The sequence below is a fragment of the Carassius gibelio genome, chromosome A14, assembly GCF_023724105.1.
Source record: "Carassius gibelio isolate Cgi1373 ecotype wild population from Czech Republic chromosome A14, carGib1.2-hapl.c, whole genome shotgun sequence".
Taxonomy (NCBI): domain Eukaryota; kingdom Metazoa; phylum Chordata; class Actinopteri; order Cypriniformes; family Cyprinidae; genus Carassius; species Carassius gibelio.
The window spans coordinates 17,491,599-17,512,495 of NC_068384.1; the positions used below are offsets into that span (position 1 = coordinate 17,491,599).

Sequence of the window (20,897 nt, forward strand, 5' to 3'; positions counted from 1 at the left end):
TTAAATCAAAGAAAGGTGGGCTTTACTGCTATCTGACAGCTGTTTCACCATAAAAATCAAGAGAAATATCCAGGGTTGTATAAACTACTGTCAAATTTCACCCATTATAATTGATTTTTTTTTTTTATTCATATTAGAATGTTTTTTGTGTGTGTTTCTAGCTTGTGGTTAGGACTGTCATATGGACTACTAAAATAAAAATATTGTTTGAAAACCATTTAAATGCATTACGCTTAAATAAATCATTCGTAATGGGGCTTGGTGGTGTTACAATATATATCATGGTTTGCTAACTAGTTTATATCGTAATATGTAAATATATCCGTGCAGCGCAGGACTTATTTGCATGTTGGTTCAATAAAGAAACACTGAATACATTTTATATGCACAGGAATTAGTTTATATTTAATTCTTACAATGAAGTCTATGCAGTGTTTTATTTTTTACATTCAATTATTACAGACATGGAGAACATAAAATTGTACCCCATAGGGGGTTAGGATTTTTGGGAGGATAGTTATGATGTTGCTGAAGATTTGTGAATCAATCTACTGGGAGAGCTATGTTTCAATTGTTTGCTAGTGAACGGAAGAGGTGAATGTATGTACAACAGTTATTCCTTAGGAATATATGGTTATATTGTTTTCTTCATAATCAATTTTGAATGTGGAAATGACGTGAACTAAGTGCGACATGTGGTACTCAAAATATGACGTGGACATCTTTCTGTAAGATTCATTCTGTCTGTACAAATTAAGGGACAATAAATGAATATTTTTATTATTATTATTATTATTATTATTATTATTTATTCATCCTTGAGTACAGAAAGACACGAGTGGATGATTTGGTTTTTGGAGTGCAATTCTGTTAAGAGTCAGTTCACATATTCTTTTAACAATTTAATGGAAGAAAATGTGTAAATCCATAAAAATGTATACTCTCCTTCCAAAAACATTCACCAGAGTACAGTACAGGAGGGTTTAGTAACACCAAAAACAAAAAGTCAGCACAAACTGATGAAATGAAATGAATCAATGAAATGAAAGCGTGTTTTACAATACAAGTTAAATGTCAGACTCGTGCTTTACATTTTTAAGAAAGGAAAAAGCCTGTATATCACAAAGAACAGTAACTAATAGTGTTATCGAAAACAGTAAACATTAGCTGAAAGTGTTAAAGAGTGTTTCTTAGTACAATTTCCCTAAACCATGGTCTTTTCCTGTTAATACTGGCCTTAAAGTATTTTCAAAGTGATTTATAAAGGCTAATACAGAGATCCAGTTGGAGTATGTAAACATGGCACCATGAAAAGCAGAGGCATTTTGTACAACTTTTTATGCTGATGTTGACATCTAAACACTTTCTGACCATTCAAAACTGCTGTGGTCCCTGAGGCCAGTTTTCACTCATTCACACTCATGCCATTCTGATTTTGCTGTTGTTTTTCCAGACGTCCCGTCTGGCGCGTTCAGTCCATGTAGTCCTTCACGCTGAGCATCGGCTCAACCAGCTGATTGTGGACGTGCATCAGCCCTGTAGGAGAGAAGATCCATCAGCAGTTTAGGAAATCCAGTCCAGCCAAAGATATTAAACCCCCAGGAGAGACCAAAGCCCTTAAGACGGGACAGATTGTGTTTCTGGGAAAAGCGCTTGTGATGGACATTCCAGACGGGTTTAGATCTTGAACCTGCCGTCTTTAGACAGATATTGACTTTGAGACGAGCCAACCACTAAAACTGAGATGAGACCAGTAAAAAAAAAGATGAAAAACAAACAAACAGCTGCTCTATTGGGTTTGCTCAAAGGGGAAAAAGGGATGGTGAAAAGTGTGGGGTTGGTAAGAAGTTTTTAATGATTTTAAGAGACATCTCTTATGTTCACCAAGGACAATAAAACCAATAAAATTTAATATTAATATTAATAAAACATTAATATTGTGTATTAATATTTAGTGCTGTCAAATCAATTGATTCCATCCAAAATAACATTGTTTATATAATATATGTGTGTGTGTACTGTGTATATGTATATATAAATAAATACACACACAAATGTATATATTTGAGAAATAAATGATAATTTAAAGTATAATACATTTAAAAACAATTATTTTAAATTGTAATAATATTTCACAATATAATTTATTTTCTGTATTTTTGATCAGATAAATGCAGGCTTGATGAGCAGAAGAAACTTATTTCTAAAACACTAAAAATAGTAATGTTTCCAAACTTTTGGTCTGTACTGTATATATTTATATGTTCACTATATATATATATATATATATATGTACACACACACACACACACACACACACACACACGCAAACACATGGTCACAATTGTTGGTGCCCTTGGTAAATATGATCAAAGAAGGCTGTGAAAATAAATCTGCATTGTTAATCCTTTTGATCTTTTATTTGAAAAAAAATCACAAAAATATAACCTTTCATTGGAGAATAAAAACTGGGATATCAGTGGTGGGGGGATATCATTATGAAATAAATGTTTTCCTCAAATCTAAAGTCTTGAATGGTTATATATGAATCCTGAGGCCACGAGGATATAAAGAATTTCATGAAGTCACAACAGTACACGTCTTTATCAGATTGACAGAATTTTATATTCTAAGAGATAAATGGTAAATCTGAATGAACATGTTAGTTTTTTTTTACTTGAATTGAACGGAGTTGAAAGTTTACCTTTTAAATAAGTAACTTTTTAGTCAGTTTGCCAGTCCTTTGATCTTCAAGCAATCTGCTTCAACAAAAGAGCAACTTTCCATCTACGAAAGTCAAAGATTTGCCCCTCAGGCAGCAGAGTCACGTACCTTTGAAATACTTCACAGTTTTGACCCTGAGTTCCAGCGTCGCGTCTTCATCACAAACAAAAATGGTTCGTGGATGCTGCTGGAAGGCAGATACGGTCCACATGTGGTTCACACCCTCCTCGATGGCTTTATACAGGGCAAAGGCCTTATGAGCCCCCGTGATCAGAATCATGACCTAAAAACCAAAGACAAAAAGTTCAGCATTGTCTTACAACGATCAAATCCAGGACGCTGGCTTTCAGCATATGTCAAAAACTAGTCAGACTTTAAAGTCAGTCACCAACATTTCTTATGTCTAATAAAGAAATTCTCAGGTCATAAACCAAAAGAAAATATCTATTCTCATTACTGTAATAACCATTTTAGTAAAAAAAAAAAAAAAAAAAATCTTATAATGCTTTACAATTTGGGACAATACAACTTGGAAATGTTTCAAGAGGTGCACAGTGTCTAATGATATCATGACAGTCAAGTGATGTCTGGCATCCACATCAACAAAATCATGTGACTTGAAGAACATTTTACCCAGCATCCTGTCCGCTAAAGTATTCAGGTATGTATATGTACTTGTTTCTAATTCCAGCACAATCAATCTCACATTGAGAAACAGACACATGTTCAGTTTAGTGCTATAACAATGAGAACATTTGTTATTATATAAAAGATAATTAAATCTATCAATTACAGAGGACAGATGCTCCAAACAAAAGTGTGTCTGACTGGGACAAAAGGAAGACACTGATATCACAAAGGATTCTATTGAAGATAAGGACAAAAGATGCCTTCAGGAACACTCAGATGACGAGTGACATTACTCAAAATAAGGTACTTTAAACTTTGCAGCTGATATAACAATCAGTTTGTTTTCCATTCTGTGCCTCATTAATACATCTGTGTCTTTTATGGCTTATATGACAGATGATACTACAGAAGTAATTGAATTACTTTACCTCTCTGGCATCCATCACTGTTCCTACTCCAACGGTGAGCGTCATTGTGGGCACTTTGGAAAGATCGTTCCCAAAGAAACGAGCATTGGCTACTATCGTGTCCTTGGCCAGGGTCTTCACTCTTGTCCTGGACACAAGACTGGAGCCGGGCTCATTAAAGGCGATGTGCCCGTCTGGACCAATGCCTGAAAAAAAACAAGCATTACATAAATGAGAATGATTAATAATAGATTAATGGATGAGAATATGCAATGACTCTGAATATAAAAGTAGTTGGGTATGAAAGTAAGGCAAATCACTAAAAACAGGCACTACAGTTATGAGCCAAAATGTGCTTATTAATTATAAGAACAATATATAAAATTGTAATTTTCTTTTAACTGAATTCATTACTTTTATCTTTTTTTTTTTTGGAGATTTACCCCAATAAATACATAAAAGTTATTAGCATTCTGCTCCGTACATGCAATATATAAATAATTAATGCAGCACATAAAATATAAATAATTCAACATGCATACAATTTTAAAAGTTAAACTAAAACTGCAGTAAATTAAAGCTTATTTTAAGTATAAAATCACAAATTTAGTCAAATAAAATATGTAAAATAAATGCTAAATGCTAATTCAAAATAGTATTAAATACTACAATACTATATAAATAATATTACAATAACACTGATAAATATGCAATCAATTATTGCTACAGCAAGCTTAAGAATCAGTTCTGTGGCCAACAAACAGACCTTTGATTTTGAAGTAGAACATGCAATCACTTTACAAGTATCGCTGACAAAAGCATTCGTTATTGCCGCAGTTAAACTGCATAGAGAGCAAGTTTTGTGTGTACAGATTAAGATATGCATCACAAAGCACTGTTACTGGTGTCTCTCGATTAATCTGTGTCTGAAAAAAACTATTTATTGGGATCTGATTTATTGTATGCACCTCCCACAAACAGCTCAATTCCACCAGCAGCAGTGATATGCTGCTCAAAGGCTTCACACTCGGCCTGCAGGTCGCTAGCGTTGCCATCCAGTATATGAGTGTTCTGGGGCTCGATGTCAATGTGCTTAAAGAAGTTGTTCCACATGTAGGAGTGATAGCTCTCGGGATGATCCCTGGGCAGACCTGAAGAAGAAGAGAAATGTAGACAATAATTATGATTGTGCCTTTAACTATTGCATTACTTTCTACTCTAACACAGACATAAATACTGCGTTCAGTTAAAGAAAATGAACAATGGGAATTATGAAAACAAGTAAACCAACTAGATTCATTATATTGAGAATCTGATGGACAACATGCTTTGTTTTAGTCGTGTCACAATGCAACTATAATGTTTAATAATTGTTTACTGAACTACACTAGAAAGGGATTGAGGACAGAGGGTCAGTGAGTAAATGCTTTTTAACATTGTTTTATGCGTTATTTTATGCTGACTCGATCTCGTTCTGTTTTGAGAGAGTTTGTGGAGATCTTGCATACCAAGCACTTCTCATAAGAAGTGATATGTGCAGTTCACACTCACCCACATACTCATCCATGTTAAAGGTCTTCACAAATTTGAAGGACAAGTCTCCATTCTTGTGATATTCGATCAGCTTCTTATAACAGCCGAGGGGTGTGCTACCTGCAAATAATCAGATTATATAATGATCTATATATTTATATAATAATCAGAACCTACTTGATGTGTTGAATTTCCAGATATTTCTAAGAGAAACGGGTGGGTTTAATGCATTGGGAACTGATTGGGAATTTTAGTTTACCTGTTGGGAGTCCTAAAGTGAAGTAGCGGTCAGCGCTGGGTTTGAACTGGATGATCCGGTTGCGGATGTACTTTGCAGCCCATTCGCTGGACAGATCATAGTCGTCCAGAATCACAAGTCTCATGACTTCTCACTGATAACAGGTCGCTGCAACCCTCAAGACTCTAAAAATAAAGACAGATCAATGCATTATTGACCAACATTGACCAATTCAGAGGATCTAGCAAAGCCCAGTCCAGTGAGGAGCAAAACAACCAAGATGCACATTTGATTTAATAAATATGATCAAATAACACGTACAGTATATAATCAGTATGACGATATATAATCATAAAACTGCACATTTGCTTTTGAACTTATATTAATGCCATAAAATCCTCCAGCTTTATTTACAACCAGCTGCGTTTTTAAGTGTCAAAAGTTGTCGAATAAAGGTTATGGATATATAATGGGTAATAAAATATTTTACCTGCGGTAATAAAGCGCAGGATTTCAGCCACGTCCGAGTGAATGGGTACAAGTTTTCTTTGAAAACACTGATCATGTGATGGAGTCCCGGTCATGTGCCCTGACGACGCACTTCCGGGTTGGAGCAACTGCCCATGAATACTCCTCTAATATGAAATAAGCAATGTGCGGTATGAATGAAATGACATTAAGCATGTAACATTAGTAGGATATTGTTTAAATTCGATATATGTGAATTAAGAAATATTAATATGTCATATCGTACTGACGCAGTTGTTTGATAGAACAGACTTTATTGATTAATCAAAATGCGTTTTATTGGCATGACAAACTGTAAATTTGTAGGTAATAAATAACAGTGCAGATATCTGTCTATCTATGTTTTACATGTTTTGCCCAGCGTAATTATAATTTTGTCCAATTTTCACTCAAGTCGTTTAATGTCCGTCTTTTTCTTCTATGCCTGACCTTGCATGAGGGCCCCAGGGAAGCAGACGGCGCAGATAGAGGAACAGAAGACGTCGGATTGAGGGATGATAGTGTGCAGACGTCTGATTCATTTGAGCGAATCGGTTCGTTCGGACAGTTCGTGTCAACTGGTTAAATAAAAATGATCCGTCGATTCGTTTGACGCTACATTGCAGTAGTGTTTACAGAAACTGAATCTGAACTGAATCGACTACATAGTTCTGTTTAAAATAATTTAGCAAACGAGCAGGAATTGATAAACTATTCGACCTGAATATTGTTCTAGCCTACTGCTGCGTTCAAACAACACATCCAAATTATGGCTTAAATTTCAAACGTAAAAGTGAAGTGTTTGTTAACGTTTGGTTCGTCCTCCCATTGACTTAGCTTTATATTGTTTGTTTATAGTTTTGTTTGTTTTTCTGTGTCTCAAAGTTAATACATATAACCTACATCCATATAGATACAATTATATATATATATATATATATATATATATATATATATATATATATATATATATATATATATATATAATTATTTTATTTTATTTTTTATTTTTTTTATTTTTTTTTGCTCGGTCCTTGAATTTAAAAGTAAATAATAATAATAATAATAGGCTTGAAAGCATGCTGTGTGGAAATTGTATCTCTTTATTTTCCTAGTGCAAATGTTCTGGTTTATTAATATATTGTTCTTAGTTTTCGAATGAAATACTGCTATTTTAATTGTGTTTTCTTTTCGAATAAGTCACACAAATGGTCAGATCCTCTCGAATCGGTTCAACCGAATCAATACAAAGAGCCGTTTCGAAACAACGATTAATTTGCGAATCGGACCTCACTGGGAAGGGATGAGGGAGGGGTGGAGCGGCCGAGGAGAGGCTGTCTGCGTTCAGATGGAGGATTAAACTGGTCCCTATTCTGCCAGCATCCTGCACCGACACGCATCCCAAACATCATCCCACACCTGTCCGTCCCGTCTGAATCAGCCGGATCCACCTGCTCCCTTCGTCCCGTGCTGGCTCTCCATCACCGGACCGCACCGGCGTCCTTTCAAACCACGAGGTGGGTGCAGCTTTATCTGTTGTTCTTCTGCATGTTCATTCACTGGACATGTGTTTGTGTGCCAACAAGGAGCCTTTTAGAGGATCAAGGGTTGTTATTTTAAGGCTTTAGATGCATGTCTCCTGTGCGCGCACTGCTGTTCGGACGGACGGAGAGCGAGATTCAAATCGGATTAAGATTAAACTGGAGAACCCACAAAAGATTGACCATTCTTTCTTTGTTTACTAGATTAACACACATGACTTCTTCAATCTTGAATGAGATGACACTTACGGATTTGGAAAAATCTGTTCAACACTCTGGATCGAGGAAACACAGACAGTTTGATCGGAGTAGCGTATGTAGGTCATTTTGGATTTAGGGTCGGACGAGAATAGGATTTTGTCATTTGTTCAATATATTTCTTTTCAGTCTGATTGACATAGTAGTCTCGTCAGAATTTGTTTTAACGCTGGTTGCACAAGATTCTTTGTAAAAACGCGTATTTCCTTGTTGGAATTGGAGACTTTAGTTGAAAACTGCAGTGGCTGTTATACAAAGAGCATTGTCACATTTGTATTTTTAACGATCAGACTTGATCTTAAAACAGCACTTCTGATGAACGTTAAAACGCAAGCAGGTCTGTCACGCTTATTGTAACCCTATTTTAAAAGCAATCACTGAATCGTTTCAAATGAATAAACAGTTCAACGGAATCGATTCGCTTTAATGACTCGGACATGTCTAGCGTGTGTTTATCATTGTGCAGAGAACGCTGGTTAATTATTTTGAAGACGCGCTCTTGCACGTGCTGCGGCTTTTGCGTTGCGTTTCGACTATATATGGTTCAGACATATGCTGTGGAAACATCCTAAGATTTACTCTGGAGTTGTAAATCTCGTAGACCATGTGCTTATGTCTTGCAGTGGGAGAACTGCTGCGTGTCTGAATGAGTGAGGTGTGGCATATGAATCCTCTTTCTCTCCCTCGCCTTCTCGGTTTTTCGGGTGCTCGGGCACATCGTGTACACTGCACTAGACTTTAAGCTCTATTCCTGCTTTACGTTTAAATATGTTGAGCTTTATTTTGCATGCATTTTCATGAGTGGATTGTAATGTGCACACACGGATGTGCGCGCGCACGCCACAGCCGAATGCACTAGATTATCAACAATAAGTCACGAGGAAGTGTGGAGAATAAGGAACATGATTATTTAGTAAAGTGTGTATGATGTTCTGTGCATGCTGAGATCTAGAGACAAAACAGGCTACAAAACTTAATACCAATAAATTATTTAGATTAATCTTTTAAACTTTATATTTATTTTATTACGGTTATATTTTACTGGGATTGAACAGCAAGCTTTCTTATAAAAGGTGTAACAAAGTGTAGGGACACACCTGTAAATCTTTATTAAACATACATTTTATTAATAATGTGAATTTAAATTATATTTAAAATCAGTATTTTACTCTATATGAAGTATGTTGTGGTCACATGGTTTGAGGGGTGGTGAATTGTATTGCCATTATTTAAATCTATGTATTGTATCTATTTAATATGGAAATAAAGAGTCAATCAAATGATATTATACATTTATCTTAAGAGCAATCTGGTGATGTTTTATGGCTAGTAATAAAACAGAATAATACAGCTTTTAAGTTTATTTTTGTTTTGTTTTTGTTTTACTGTACATTTTTTACCTTTTCCCTTTCAAATATTTTCCTAATTCTTTGGCCTCTTTAAAATGAACAAAAATTAAATATTATTATTATTATTAACCAGCTGTACTGATATACAGTACAAATTACAGTATAACAACCTTTGATTTGATTTTTTTTTTCAAGGTATTGTAAAATCAAAGATAAAAAGACAGGTAAAATACCTTTTGAAGCAATAATTCAAAGAAATCAAATATTTAAAAAAATATTTTTTTTTCAATACCACTGTTTGTCCTCGAGAGCTCATAGCAGGTTCCTTTTGAAAGTTTCATGTGATGTTATGCAAACTGATTTGGGATTTTTGCTTCCTGAACCTGACTTTGGTATTTTATTATAAGATATTGTCTCAGATCTCACATCAAGAATTAGCACTGTGGGAAATGTGTGTGTTCACGTGTCTTTGAATTAGGGAAATCCCCTGCTCTGTGTATGTGTGTGTGTGTGTGTGTGTGTGTGTACGTGTGTATTCTCAGCATTTTGTGCGGCTTCGGGCTCAGCTGATGACTCAATGATGAATGGAGAACATATGATGTAGTTCCAGTGCAGAGAAACGGCCTGCTGTACTTACACATCAGGAAATACAGGCAGCTCATGTAACCCAAATTCACCTTGACTTCATAACACACACATTGCAAACATGCGTAGGTTTTTATACCTATGATTAGCCTCTTTCATGGCCTCTGGTCTTCTCTTGTCTACATATTTTGTGTCTAAATTAACCACTTGTTTAACCGAACAGCTAATCTGAATCACTTTTTGTAGATGTACCTACAGTGTGAGTTTAAAAATCATGTTTTTTTTAGACTCAAATCAGCCTTTTTTTCAGAGAATATTTTTGAAATAATGAAGGATTTCAGTCCCAACTTGTCATGGACCTACAGAAATTTCTACATTCTCTAATTTCCAGATGCAAGTCATTAATAAGTGCAAATGCTGAATATTAATCTCCAAATGGTGGCTAGATTTACCAGCATGCTGGGAACTGAAAGCCCTCGGCCGCTGTCGCCGATGGAATTGAATTGAGAGGTTACACAAAAGGTTCTTTCTTTTAATATGCTAATGGACGGCTCTGACAGGCAGAATCAGGAAGAGAAGAGCGATTTAATTAGTGCTAAAGAGGAAATGTGGAATCATTTTCAACAGACAACAAACTGCTGACTGGCACAGACAAAGCAAAGGAAACAGCATTATTCTAGGACCATTTATTTGGCTGTTAGTTAATAGGTATAGGATGAAACAAATCTGACTTAGTTTACAGACTGAAGCTGTGAACCGCAACACGTCTGATGCATTTCTTAAGTCCTCAATTGGTGCAGTACCAAGCAGGGTTGAACCCCTCGTTTTAAGAGCATATGCCACATAGTTGCGTTTTTCAAGAATGTGATGAAGCCGATAACAAGATGCATTACATTTAATCTGCATTTGTGCAATGTGAAATGTTAGAAATCTCTGGAATCTCTAAAATTCAGTGGCATTTAGACCTGGAGGGCATATGGTTAATAGCTTCTTTCTTTGAGTCTCTCACTGTTTAGAACTGCTCATGCAAACCTACTATTGAAAAGCAGTATTGTGTCCATCACAAATTCTTTTTCTAAATATGTCTAAATAATGAGGAAATATTAGTTGTTGTTTTTTTTTTAAGAATCTCTGAACTGCTGTTTTATATATTATGAAAGAATTCACCTGTGATTAAATATTGAAATGCCATCCAGGTTCTTTTGTGTGATAAAGAGAGGTTTGACATTCTTCACAATTTCTCGTCCTATTTTTTCCCCCAGCAAACAAGAAAGAGGCTAAGTAAATTAAAAAATAATTTACATTTTCATTGAATACTGTAATACTAAACCCAGACAAAATAGCAATAATATTTGCAGACGCAAGTTTAGCTCTTGCTAAGTCCCTCCCATTGCTAGCTGCTGTGGCCCATCTTGGCCCAGTGTTGTCTTGTCTTTTACGTTCCTTGCTCTCAGTTCAAACTGGATTTGAACATTCAGTGGCAGAGCCCACAGAATCATCTTCCTGATTCCATGCAATCCCTCAATCCTGCTGAAAGAGAGCGAGATGGTTGGGGGAGGGGAGAGACGGGACTGTGTCAGCTGAGGGAAAGAAGGGTGAAAATGAGGACAAATGCAATGAAAGAGTGCCTACATGGACAGTGTTCGGCATTCAGTTTTATGCAGTTGCGACTTGCGTTGGTTTTTGTTGTGGTGGCTCAGGGGTTGCCAGGTAGTTTCTAATGCAGTACTCTTTCATGAATTCTGTGTGTTTTTCCCATAATCAGTCAAAATGCAATTAAAGTTAAAAAAATCCAATAGAGAGCTGGAGGGATAATGCATTTTTATAGACCACTCGAAAAAAGGTTTGTATTTATGCAGTTCCCAGAAGCCAATGGAAAAATGCAATGGGGTTTTTGTCAAGGGATCCAGGATGATGCTAACACAGGGGTTGGCTCACAAAAATAGAGGACATCAACACTGCAGCGCTCTGTTGCATAGTCAAATAGCCACACAACTTTAAGTATCATTCATATCCCCAAAACAATCTGTGCAGGACAAAACGCATGCCAAATTGTAATGCGGTTTGGTTTTGTGTGTGAAAAGGCTGCACCTCATTTTGTTCCTGTTCGTTTCTGGGTCTTGACGTTTGTAGACCTTTTCCTTCGACTTCTTTAGCAGTTTAATGAGAGCTGTAAATGTCAGAGTCACAAGCAAACATCCATTTCTGTCCCAGTCAGATAGGATAGGAGACAAACTCTCCGTTTCGCAGACACGATCTCTATTGATTCCCCGGGGACTGATTGTGTCTGTGCAGTCCAACGATCACGAAGACACTGATACGGTTTTCACATTTCCACCAGTTTATTTTCGGAGGGCAAAGAGATGCTGTTTCTGTAGGGGGTTGGAAATGACAGTGTCACGCTGTTCAATAGGCGTAAAATAGCGTATTTTTGGAATGCCAGACTGTCGCAACACGGAGCAGCACAGGTCAGACTCATGCCTGGCCTGTTTATTTGGCCGTTCCTCATTGACTGCTTCTTGACAAATTTGTTGCTGAGCAGTAATTCTGCTGTATTGCGGCAAGGTGCTGCGCCGCCCCGCTTAACTGTTTTTTGTAGTCCTTCTGTTTATGTTCTCTAGTTTTCCTTTTTCATTATTTTATCTCTTGCTTTTTATGTCTGTTTGTTTCCTCTTTCTTTGCCTATGCTTACGTCCATCCAGAAGAAAACCGCGGAAGTAGATGGTCTCATTTATGTTTCATAGAAGCATCCGGTCAATATGAAATCAAGATTGGTTCTGGTCTTCATGTTAATGATTTATTATTCCAAAAAAGAAAATGTCTTCATATTATTAAATGTAGTCATTTGTCTTTATCGCACCTTCCTCTCGTATTGGCTGTGAAGCACATGAACCGCAGCAGTCTTGCTCAAGTGCAGTAGCTGCATTATTGGAATTCATTATTCATGAGTCTTGCAGTCGGCATGAGCTAGATATTCGTCAGTACGGCGTGCTAAAGAGGGCAAGCATTGAACGGCTGGACCTCAGTTACACAAGGGTTGCACTGGGAAAAGGGACACTGGGAAATTGAAATCACATCCAGGGGGTCAAGATGTATGTTTGCTGACATCACAAGCCCTGCAGATGCTTTGAGGCCTAAAGAGCCTCAGATGTATGTGACACAAACGCAGTGAGACACAGCCTGAGGATGGCTCTCATCGCATGATTTCATGTGCACTGGAGTGAAAGTCTCAGAACTACACACTGTGAAATGTTAATAAAGCGCAGTCGATGGGCAAGCATTGCACTCGAGGCTGAACACAGGAAATAGATTCATCTATCAGGATTAGTGTAGAAATTCAGATTTATTCGCTGATTCTGATGCAGGCCAGGTGTACAGTTACACACAGAGACAAAAAGTCTGTCTTTTGAATTTCAGATGATATAGAAGATATGGCTCTGGCAATTAAGACTTTAATATCTTAATGTTTTTCAGCCTTTTGTCACAATATTTATGTATTTGCACTGAAATTACACTGGAAAAAAGGTGTGTGTGTGTGTGTGTGTGTGTGTGTGTGCGTGTGTTTCATATCAAAAGCTATAATTAAATCCAAACAGTCACCATGATTATGTTTCCTACACTAATTTTCACTAAAATGACAACATGAAGAATACCACTGAACCATTTTTATTGAAATGTACCAATATTACAGTAATGAACATCATTGCATATTTTAACTAAAATATTTTAACATGAAAAAATGGCACACGGAAACACCCATTGACATTTTTGAAAAAAAAAAAGTTTGAACTGATTCTTAGAAATGTCTTGCTCCACTTTTTAATCAGAGATGCTTGAAACAAAAATTGCTTAAGTGTTTGCTCTGAAATGGCTTCAAAAAGTAAAATAGGGTAAAAAAAAAAAAAAAACAATTAGCCAAACTAATCTGAAAACAATTCTTAGGAAACACATTTGGCCATTTAAAAAGTGCATTAAAATCATTGGCGTAATGCATTTTCAATGACAGAATCATTGTGAGTGTGAATGGGTTTATGAACATGGACAGTGATCAAATACAATCAGTAATCTACATGATGTCGTACCATACATATTTCAGAGTCTTTTTATATTATGCTTTTATTTCTAGCAGATCAGTCCTCATTGGTCCTGATGGTTGTGAGGGCCCGTCTCCGCCACCTCTCAACCAGTCCACACAAGAGAGATGTGACAGCCAATCACATGCTGAGATTTCTGCATTCTGGAGCTGTTAGGACACAAGCTAAACCCAGGTGAGCTACGGTTCATTAAGCTATTCTGCTGAAAAGATGTATAATAGATGCAGGTGTAACAAATGGATGCATCCACTTGTGACAGAAAGCATAATTTGAATTAGAAACACTCAGGGATTTATCTTTCTGAAGATGCTGAGCGCTCATTCCCTCAGGGATTCGTGCTGTTTGTGGCTTTGATTTTGAATTTGAATGAATGAAACCCGTACATGTTCGATTTTTCCCTGCAGTGTGAAAACAGGTTGTTAATGTTAAAGGAATAGGCTAGTTCATCCAAAAATTGAAAATGTTGGTATCATTTGCTCATGACGTTTATATTCTCTTTTCCATTCACTGAAAGCAAGCAAGCGGTCACTTTTCATCCTAAAAGGACATCAAATGCACCATAAAAGTAGTTAGTGTTAGTTAGTAGTGTTAAAACTGGGGTAAAATAAATACATAATTAAATACATTTTCAGTAATTGAAATAAAGTTGAAATGAAATTAATCTGACTAAAATAAATGAGTTGGTTAAATTCCTAAAATAAAATAAATAAATGATCTAAATAGAAATGTTATATAAAGGACATGCACAAAACAAAATTAAAATTAAGATAAAAGCTAAAAATATAAATAATCAAATTTGATATGAATAAATAATGTAATAGTATATAAATAACACTAAAATAACATTGGATGTGATAGGAGAAATCATTTTACTATTGAAAAAAAGCAAAGTTGGTTCAACTTGAATTTAAGTCAGCTTCTCAGTGCAGTGGGTCACAGTCACATTGCATGACTGCTGACGACCAGTGCATTCAACCAGCGATGTGAAGCACTCAAGCAAGCATAATAAATACTAACCGAGAGTGTCTTCTAGCAGATTAACATCTCTAGAGTCATTCCTTCATTGGTAAAGAGTCTCAAACATTTGATCTAGTGACTGAGCGCACAGGTTATGGTTACATATTAAAAATGATTCTTTCAGTAATGGATCCTGAACAGAATGGAGAGAAAGTATGAGCAACACATCAAGCAGTCTTCCTCAGCAGCGTGCATGGTGTTTATTATAACTATAAGCGTCTGCTTTAGTTCAGGAGGAGATGGGGGTTGGGACAGACATGGGAGGGAGGGTGCAGAGTTACTGTAGGCTGCATTAATAGATGCTTTGAGGTGGTTTTAGAGCTGAGAACAGCTTCCCGGTGCGATCTGGACCACATGGTCAGAAGCGGTGGAGAATCTGTGGCTGTATGCCTAGTAGCTAGCTGTTAGAATGACTTATAGCTCTGATTATAGATGGGTAACTGTAAGATGTTGCTTATTGTGAGCATCATGACGTGCCTAGTGCTTTGATTGACAGCACTACAGTCATTCTAAGACTTTGATTTAGCATCGTTCATGCATATCTCTTCGGTCCAGCGAAAGAAGCTACATTAGAGAGGAATAACAAGGCTAAAGGTTTATGCACACCAAGAACAAAAACCATAACAATAACTATTTCTGGTAATTTTTATAATGTAGGTTCATTTTTTATTAATGTGAATGAATGAATGAATTTTAATACTTGTGTATAAAGAATATTTAATTGCTTCTAAAATAGCTATTTTGCCTCTCTGAAAAAGTGAATAATTTTTTGCGAAGCAGTTGATTGAGAGTTTTAAAAAAAACATTGTTTTTGAAATTTATGGCTCCATAAAGGGCACCTTAAAATAAGTTTTTTTTTTTTTTTTTTTTTTTTTTTTTTTTATGCAGTTTACATTTAATTTGTTGGTATTGTTTGGTTGAAATGATTTGGAATTAGGCTCATGAGGATGCTGTTTATTCTTCCTCAAATAATCTTTAACAAATCATTAAGGAGCCAGAACCCTAAAATCTCTAAATGTATTACTGTAAATAGGTTTTTGATGGATGATTTTCTGTCATCAATGCTAGCAATAGATCTTAAATTATATTGTACCTGGAATATTAGTTTAATGGATCAAAAGATGAATGTAGGCTTCTTTCAGCAGCTTTCTATTGTGCCCAACGGTCATCGCTCACAAAAATGAAACATCATCTATTTTGTCTGAAAAGAGACATCTTTGGCCCTGGTGATATATTAAAGAAAAGAGATCATACAGAAACCTGGAAACCGATGCTGCTGAAACTGCAGTCATGGGGCCAGACTGTTTAAAAGTCAAGTTAGGTTTATTGTCATTCTCTTCATTATAGGCCAAGTGTAAGACAATTAAATATTGACCATCCTGAACCATGGTCAAGCGTGTAACAAAATAGCAAGACAACTGGCCCTATATGTCAGTATGTCAGTAAATGAATGTAAAACCATTAACGTATTTTTCGGAGTATAAGTCGCACCTGAGTATAAGTCGCATCAGTCCAAAAATACTTCATGATGAGGAAAAAAACATACATAAGTCGCACTGGACTATAAGTCGCATTTATTTAGACCCAAGAACCAAGAGAAAACATTACTGTCTCCAGCCGCGAGAGAGCGCCCTCTCTCGGCTGCAGACGGTAATGTTTTCTATTGGTTCATTTCTCTTGGTTAATTTCTCTCGGTTCATGTCAAATTAATTTTGATAAATAAGTCGCACCTGACTATAAGTCGCAGGACCAGCCAAACTATGAAAAAAAGTGTGACTTATAGTCCGGAAAATACGGTATATACAGTACACATTAGTAGTATGCAGTAGTGGGAAGTTATTAGAGCATGAGTCAGACTGCATTAAAGGGTTAGTTCATCCAAAAATCAAAATTATGTCACCCTCATGATAATAATGACTCACCCTCATGTCGTTCCAAACCCGTAAAACCTCCGTTTATCTTTGGAACACAGTTTAAGATATTTTAGATTTAGTCTGAGAGCTCTCAGTCCCTCCATTGAAGCTGTATGTACAGTATACTGTCCATGTCCAGAAAGGTAAGAAAAACATCAAAGTAGTCCATGTGATGACGTACGACGCTGCTGACATGTTATCTTTGTTATTGGGCGCACCAGAAAACACGTTAGCAGTGTCGTAACTCATCAGCATCAATGCAGCGTCGTGAACTCGCTCACAACAGACACGGAAGAGATGACAATGCTGAATAAAGTCGTAATTTTTGTTATTTTTGGACCAAATGTATTTTGGATGCTTCAACAAATTCTAACTGACCCTCTGATGTCACATGGACTAATTTGAAGATGTTTTATTACCTTTCTGGACATGGACAGTATACCGTACATACATTTTCAATGGACTAAACCTAAAATATCTTAAACTGTTCCCAAGATGAACGGAGGTCTTACTGGTTTGAAACGACACGAGGGTGAGTCATTAATGACATAATTTTTATTTTTGGATGAACTAACCCTTTAAGGAATTATTAGTTGAGTTTGAGTGAGACAGAATGATTGCAGCCAATGATTTGGACTTAATTGTGCAGTATTAGTGGAGTGAGATTGTCAGAAAACAACAGAAATCACTTAGCTGAGTGTGAGTGTCTAAATCTGAGCACTTATACTGTACCGCTGGAGGCTGCAGTGTCATTACAGATGCTCTCAAAGGAACTGAATGAAATACTGAGGCTGGAAGTAATCTCACAGAGCCTGACTTCTATCAGCATAAGGTCTGGTCCACACTGCATCTTATTTTGGCCAAGAACTGTCTAGTTTCAGCTTGAGATGAACAACTCAAAGACTGTTGCTGATGCATATATTAACACAAAAGTGTTAAAACTACCAGTTTCAAACAGTTTCTGAATCTGCATTGTCTGCCAGATACTGCTTTTTGTGGCATGTAAACTAGATCTTAACAAGCTATGTGTGTAAAATAATGTGGGATTATTAACTTTGGAAAGAAGTTTTAAACACATGTACACACATTTTGTGTTTCTGTACAGCCATGTATAAATCTGAATATGTTTTCCTGGGATGTGTCACTGAAATTAATAAAATCTAAAAAATCTTGTGTACATTTCAATAGTGAACCTGCATTTTCCAGTTATGCTCAACATTAAACTATTTTTAACAACACTTAACTAAACTGAGCCAAATAATGACACTGTTGTCTTATGTAGAGCTGCTTTATATCTCAAATGGAAGTTGTTTCATAACTGATGAGTTTTTCTAAATTATTTTCCTGTTTATTACTGTGGAAAAAAGGTGAATAAATTCAGTTTACTATTGCCTTATTTTACTAATCAAACCTGAAGGGAAACTAAGTTAAAGTAAGTAATTATATAAATTAAATAAGGCAGTCTCTTTCTGAATAAACGAATCAAGTATCGAGTTAAAGATGTCAGTTTTAGCTAATTTAGAATGTTACTTAATATTAATAAGATTACAGTACATTGTTAACATATAGTTTGTACTGCAAACATCCTTAGTACTATTGATATCCAAATGGATTTAATCTTTCATTTTAAGCAATGGAGACTTGTGCAATTGATTTTCAACATTTCTTAATGTAAACTGAACTTGTTTTTACTACATCTAGTACAGAAGACAGTCAACACACTGGAACTAAGTGGCTAAAACAAAACTTAATTATATAATTTAATAAATTCAATTCCATGAGCCTAGCCAACTTGGTAAGCTTTTTGCTTTGAGAGCTTTCTTCAGTGTGTATGTGCTTATAGAAAAACCTGTTGCAGAAGGACTTTTTAAAAAAATCAATACACAAGTGTAGAGGTTACTATTGACTTCGAAATCGAGAGCTGTGTTAAATGGCTGTTTGATTTGAGTCTTGCAGAAGATGCAGAAATGCAGGTGGAAATAGAAGAGGCCCATTGATTTTATGGATGAACACAAGTTGAAACTGTCACTGCAGACGTCTTCATGACTGCACTCAGGCTCTTACCTCAGTCAACACACACACACACACACACACACACACACACACACACGGGTGTCCCATATACAGTGCATAAATTCTCAAAACAAAACCCTACTGTTTTATTATCTGCAGTCACTTTATATTCATCCAGTTAACTTTTACTTTTTACTGTGCAGCTATGAAATATCAATAGCATCTCCTACTTAATGCATAAGCACAGTGCAGCTGCCCGATTCAGATCTGCAGATCCAGATCAGTTCGGATCAGTACAAGTGACTAAATGACACCCTTACTAGGTGGGTGTACTAATCCAGTAATACCTCACGCACGCACATGTTCAGCGCTCTGATTGCACACTGGTTTAATCATGTTTGTAACAGTACCATGAGAGCCACTAATCTAGCTGCGCTCGAGGAGCCTTGGGGGTCAAGAGATCATCTAAACTGAGTTTACATGCATTTTCAACTCACAGACGGCATGCAGCAGCATTTGAATATTCAGCATGAATATTGATTCGAATATTTAGTATGAAGTAATGTAGGTCAGAATTTAATTTTATCCAACAGATCTTGGATGTTAGGTGTTCCTCATACTGTATATGTCCTTTAATCCTAACCATTAAACTTATGTGTGGAACTCATACTGCAGCATTTCTGCTCAAGATGTATTCCTCAAGTCATGTGTGAGGAAAGGTGTGCTGCTACTTTACTAAGTGATCATAGTTTTAACCTGGGGCACAACAAATCAACCAGAGCAACCTAGCAACTGCATAACAACCCACTAAAAGCGCCCCAGAACATTAGAAACTAAAAATTTTTTTTTTTTGTTTTTTTTTTGTTAAGAGTAATGTGAATTATGCATACCGAAAACCAGGGAAATTTTCAAAGACAGTGAATTGGAAATGATGATTTCATCTATTTAATTCTAGTATTCAGGCAGTGCCATGTGTCAGTCACAGCCATCTGAATTCAAAGGCCAGAAATGCTGGTTTATGATCACTGTTCTGTAACGCAGACCAAACATAAAACTGATCTGAACGGGTCTGATCTGCTCTTTTGTCAGTCATATGAATGAGCTCCTCCTTTCCCTGCTTCAGCAGCTTTGAAGTAGGACACGCTTACACATACTTGTCTCTACCTATTTAGTTTCTGTCTGTTTGTGAAGATGTAACAATGTGAATATAAACCCTTCTAGCTTTTTTTTTATGAACTGCTATAGTTTTTACTATAGTTTTTACTATAGTTTTAATATAAACCCTTCTAGCTTTTTTTTAATGAACTGCTATAGTTTTTACTTAATAGTTCAATTTAATATTTAACAGTTAAGTTGTAGTTCTAGTAATTTTGTTATTTGCTACTGTTGTTTTTATTATGTAATATATATTAGTATTTAATATATTAGTACTTAAAAAATTTTTTTTTTTTTTTTTTTAAGTTTTACAATTACATTTGATTTGATTTGTCTTATTCAAATTAATTTTATTAATGGACAAATTAAAATTATTTTTAAATGTTTTACTTTACATCAACACTGTCTAGTTACACAAGATTGATTTTACACATTGTTGCATTATGAAAAGTATTAGAACACAATTCATAAAGCAACACACCTATTTTCGCTAATTGTTTTCTTCTACGGTAATTTTTCTCTGGTAATGATAAAACTGTAGTATGTTTGAAGTAAATCTTGCGGTAAATTCCATCAGGTGCGTGATTTCACATAGAGCAGCTGTTACTACACAGACCCGTTGTTAACTGACTAGCTGCGCAAATAAACACTGATAATGAACGTGGATTTGCGCATCTTCTCAGTTAACAACGGCTCTGTGTAGTAACAACTCCTCTATGTGAAATAACGCACCTGATGGAATTTACCGCTGATTAGAGAACTGGCTTTACTGACGAGATGCGCATTAACGATCGGCCGATCGTGATCGGTGCACCCCTACTGGTCTTTTGAAGTATTCTTATTTGTTGAGATAATGAATTGGTGGGGTGATGTTAAATGTGAGCCAAAATCTTTACAATTAAAAGAAGTAAAGACTTAAACTACTTCAGTCTG

At 36.0% G+C, this 20,897-nt stretch overlaps 2 protein-coding genes across 3 annotated transcripts in view; one reads left to right on the forward strand and one right to left on the reverse strand.

The window, feature by feature from the left end:
* Window positions 1-889: 889 nt before the first annotated feature.
* LOC128027765 (glucosamine-6-phosphate isomerase 2) lies at window positions 890-6,169 on the reverse strand. Its single transcript, XM_052615623.1, has 7 exons — window positions 6,023-6,169; window positions 5,554-5,717; window positions 5,313-5,414; window positions 4,730-4,912; window positions 3,783-3,967; window positions 2,833-3,007; window positions 890-1,536 (listed from the first exon to the last, which is right to left on the reverse strand). Exons 2-7 carry the CDS (start codon window positions 5,675-5,677, stop codon window positions 1,472-1,474), a joined length of 834 nt encoding a protein of 277 aa, XP_052471583.1. The 5' UTR covers window positions 5,678-5,717; window positions 6,023-6,169; the 3' UTR covers window positions 890-1,471.
* A 950-nt stretch (window positions 6,170-7,119) lies between these two features.
* LOC128027689 (FERM and PDZ domain-containing protein 1) overlaps window positions 7,120-20,897 on the forward strand; it is a 37,182-nt gene continuing 23,404 nt past the window's right edge. Inside the window, exons 1-2 of one of the 2 annotated variants that reach the window (XM_052615499.1) lie at window positions 7,120-7,556; window positions 13,899-14,040. The gene's annotated coding sequence lies outside the window, so the exon portion shown is untranslated. The remainder of the gene's footprint in view (window positions 7,557-13,898; window positions 14,041-20,897) is intronic. The other variant, XM_052615498.1, reaches the window with a different exon arrangement.

Bases quoted from the DNA above. Each gene is read 5' to 3' on its own strand.
- LOC128027765 (XM_052615623.1), bottom strand. From the start codon at position 5,677: ATGAGACTTGTGATTCTGGACGACTATGATCTGTCCAGCGAATGGGCT. The intron at 5,415-5,553 runs GTAAACTAAAAT...GATTATTTGCAG, and splicing joins CACTTTAGGACTCCCAACAG to GTAGCACACCCCTCGGCTGT. The intron at 1,537-2,832 runs GTACGTGACTCT...TCTCTCCTACAG, and splicing joins AACTGTGAAGTATTTCAAAG to GGCTGATGCACGTCCACAAT.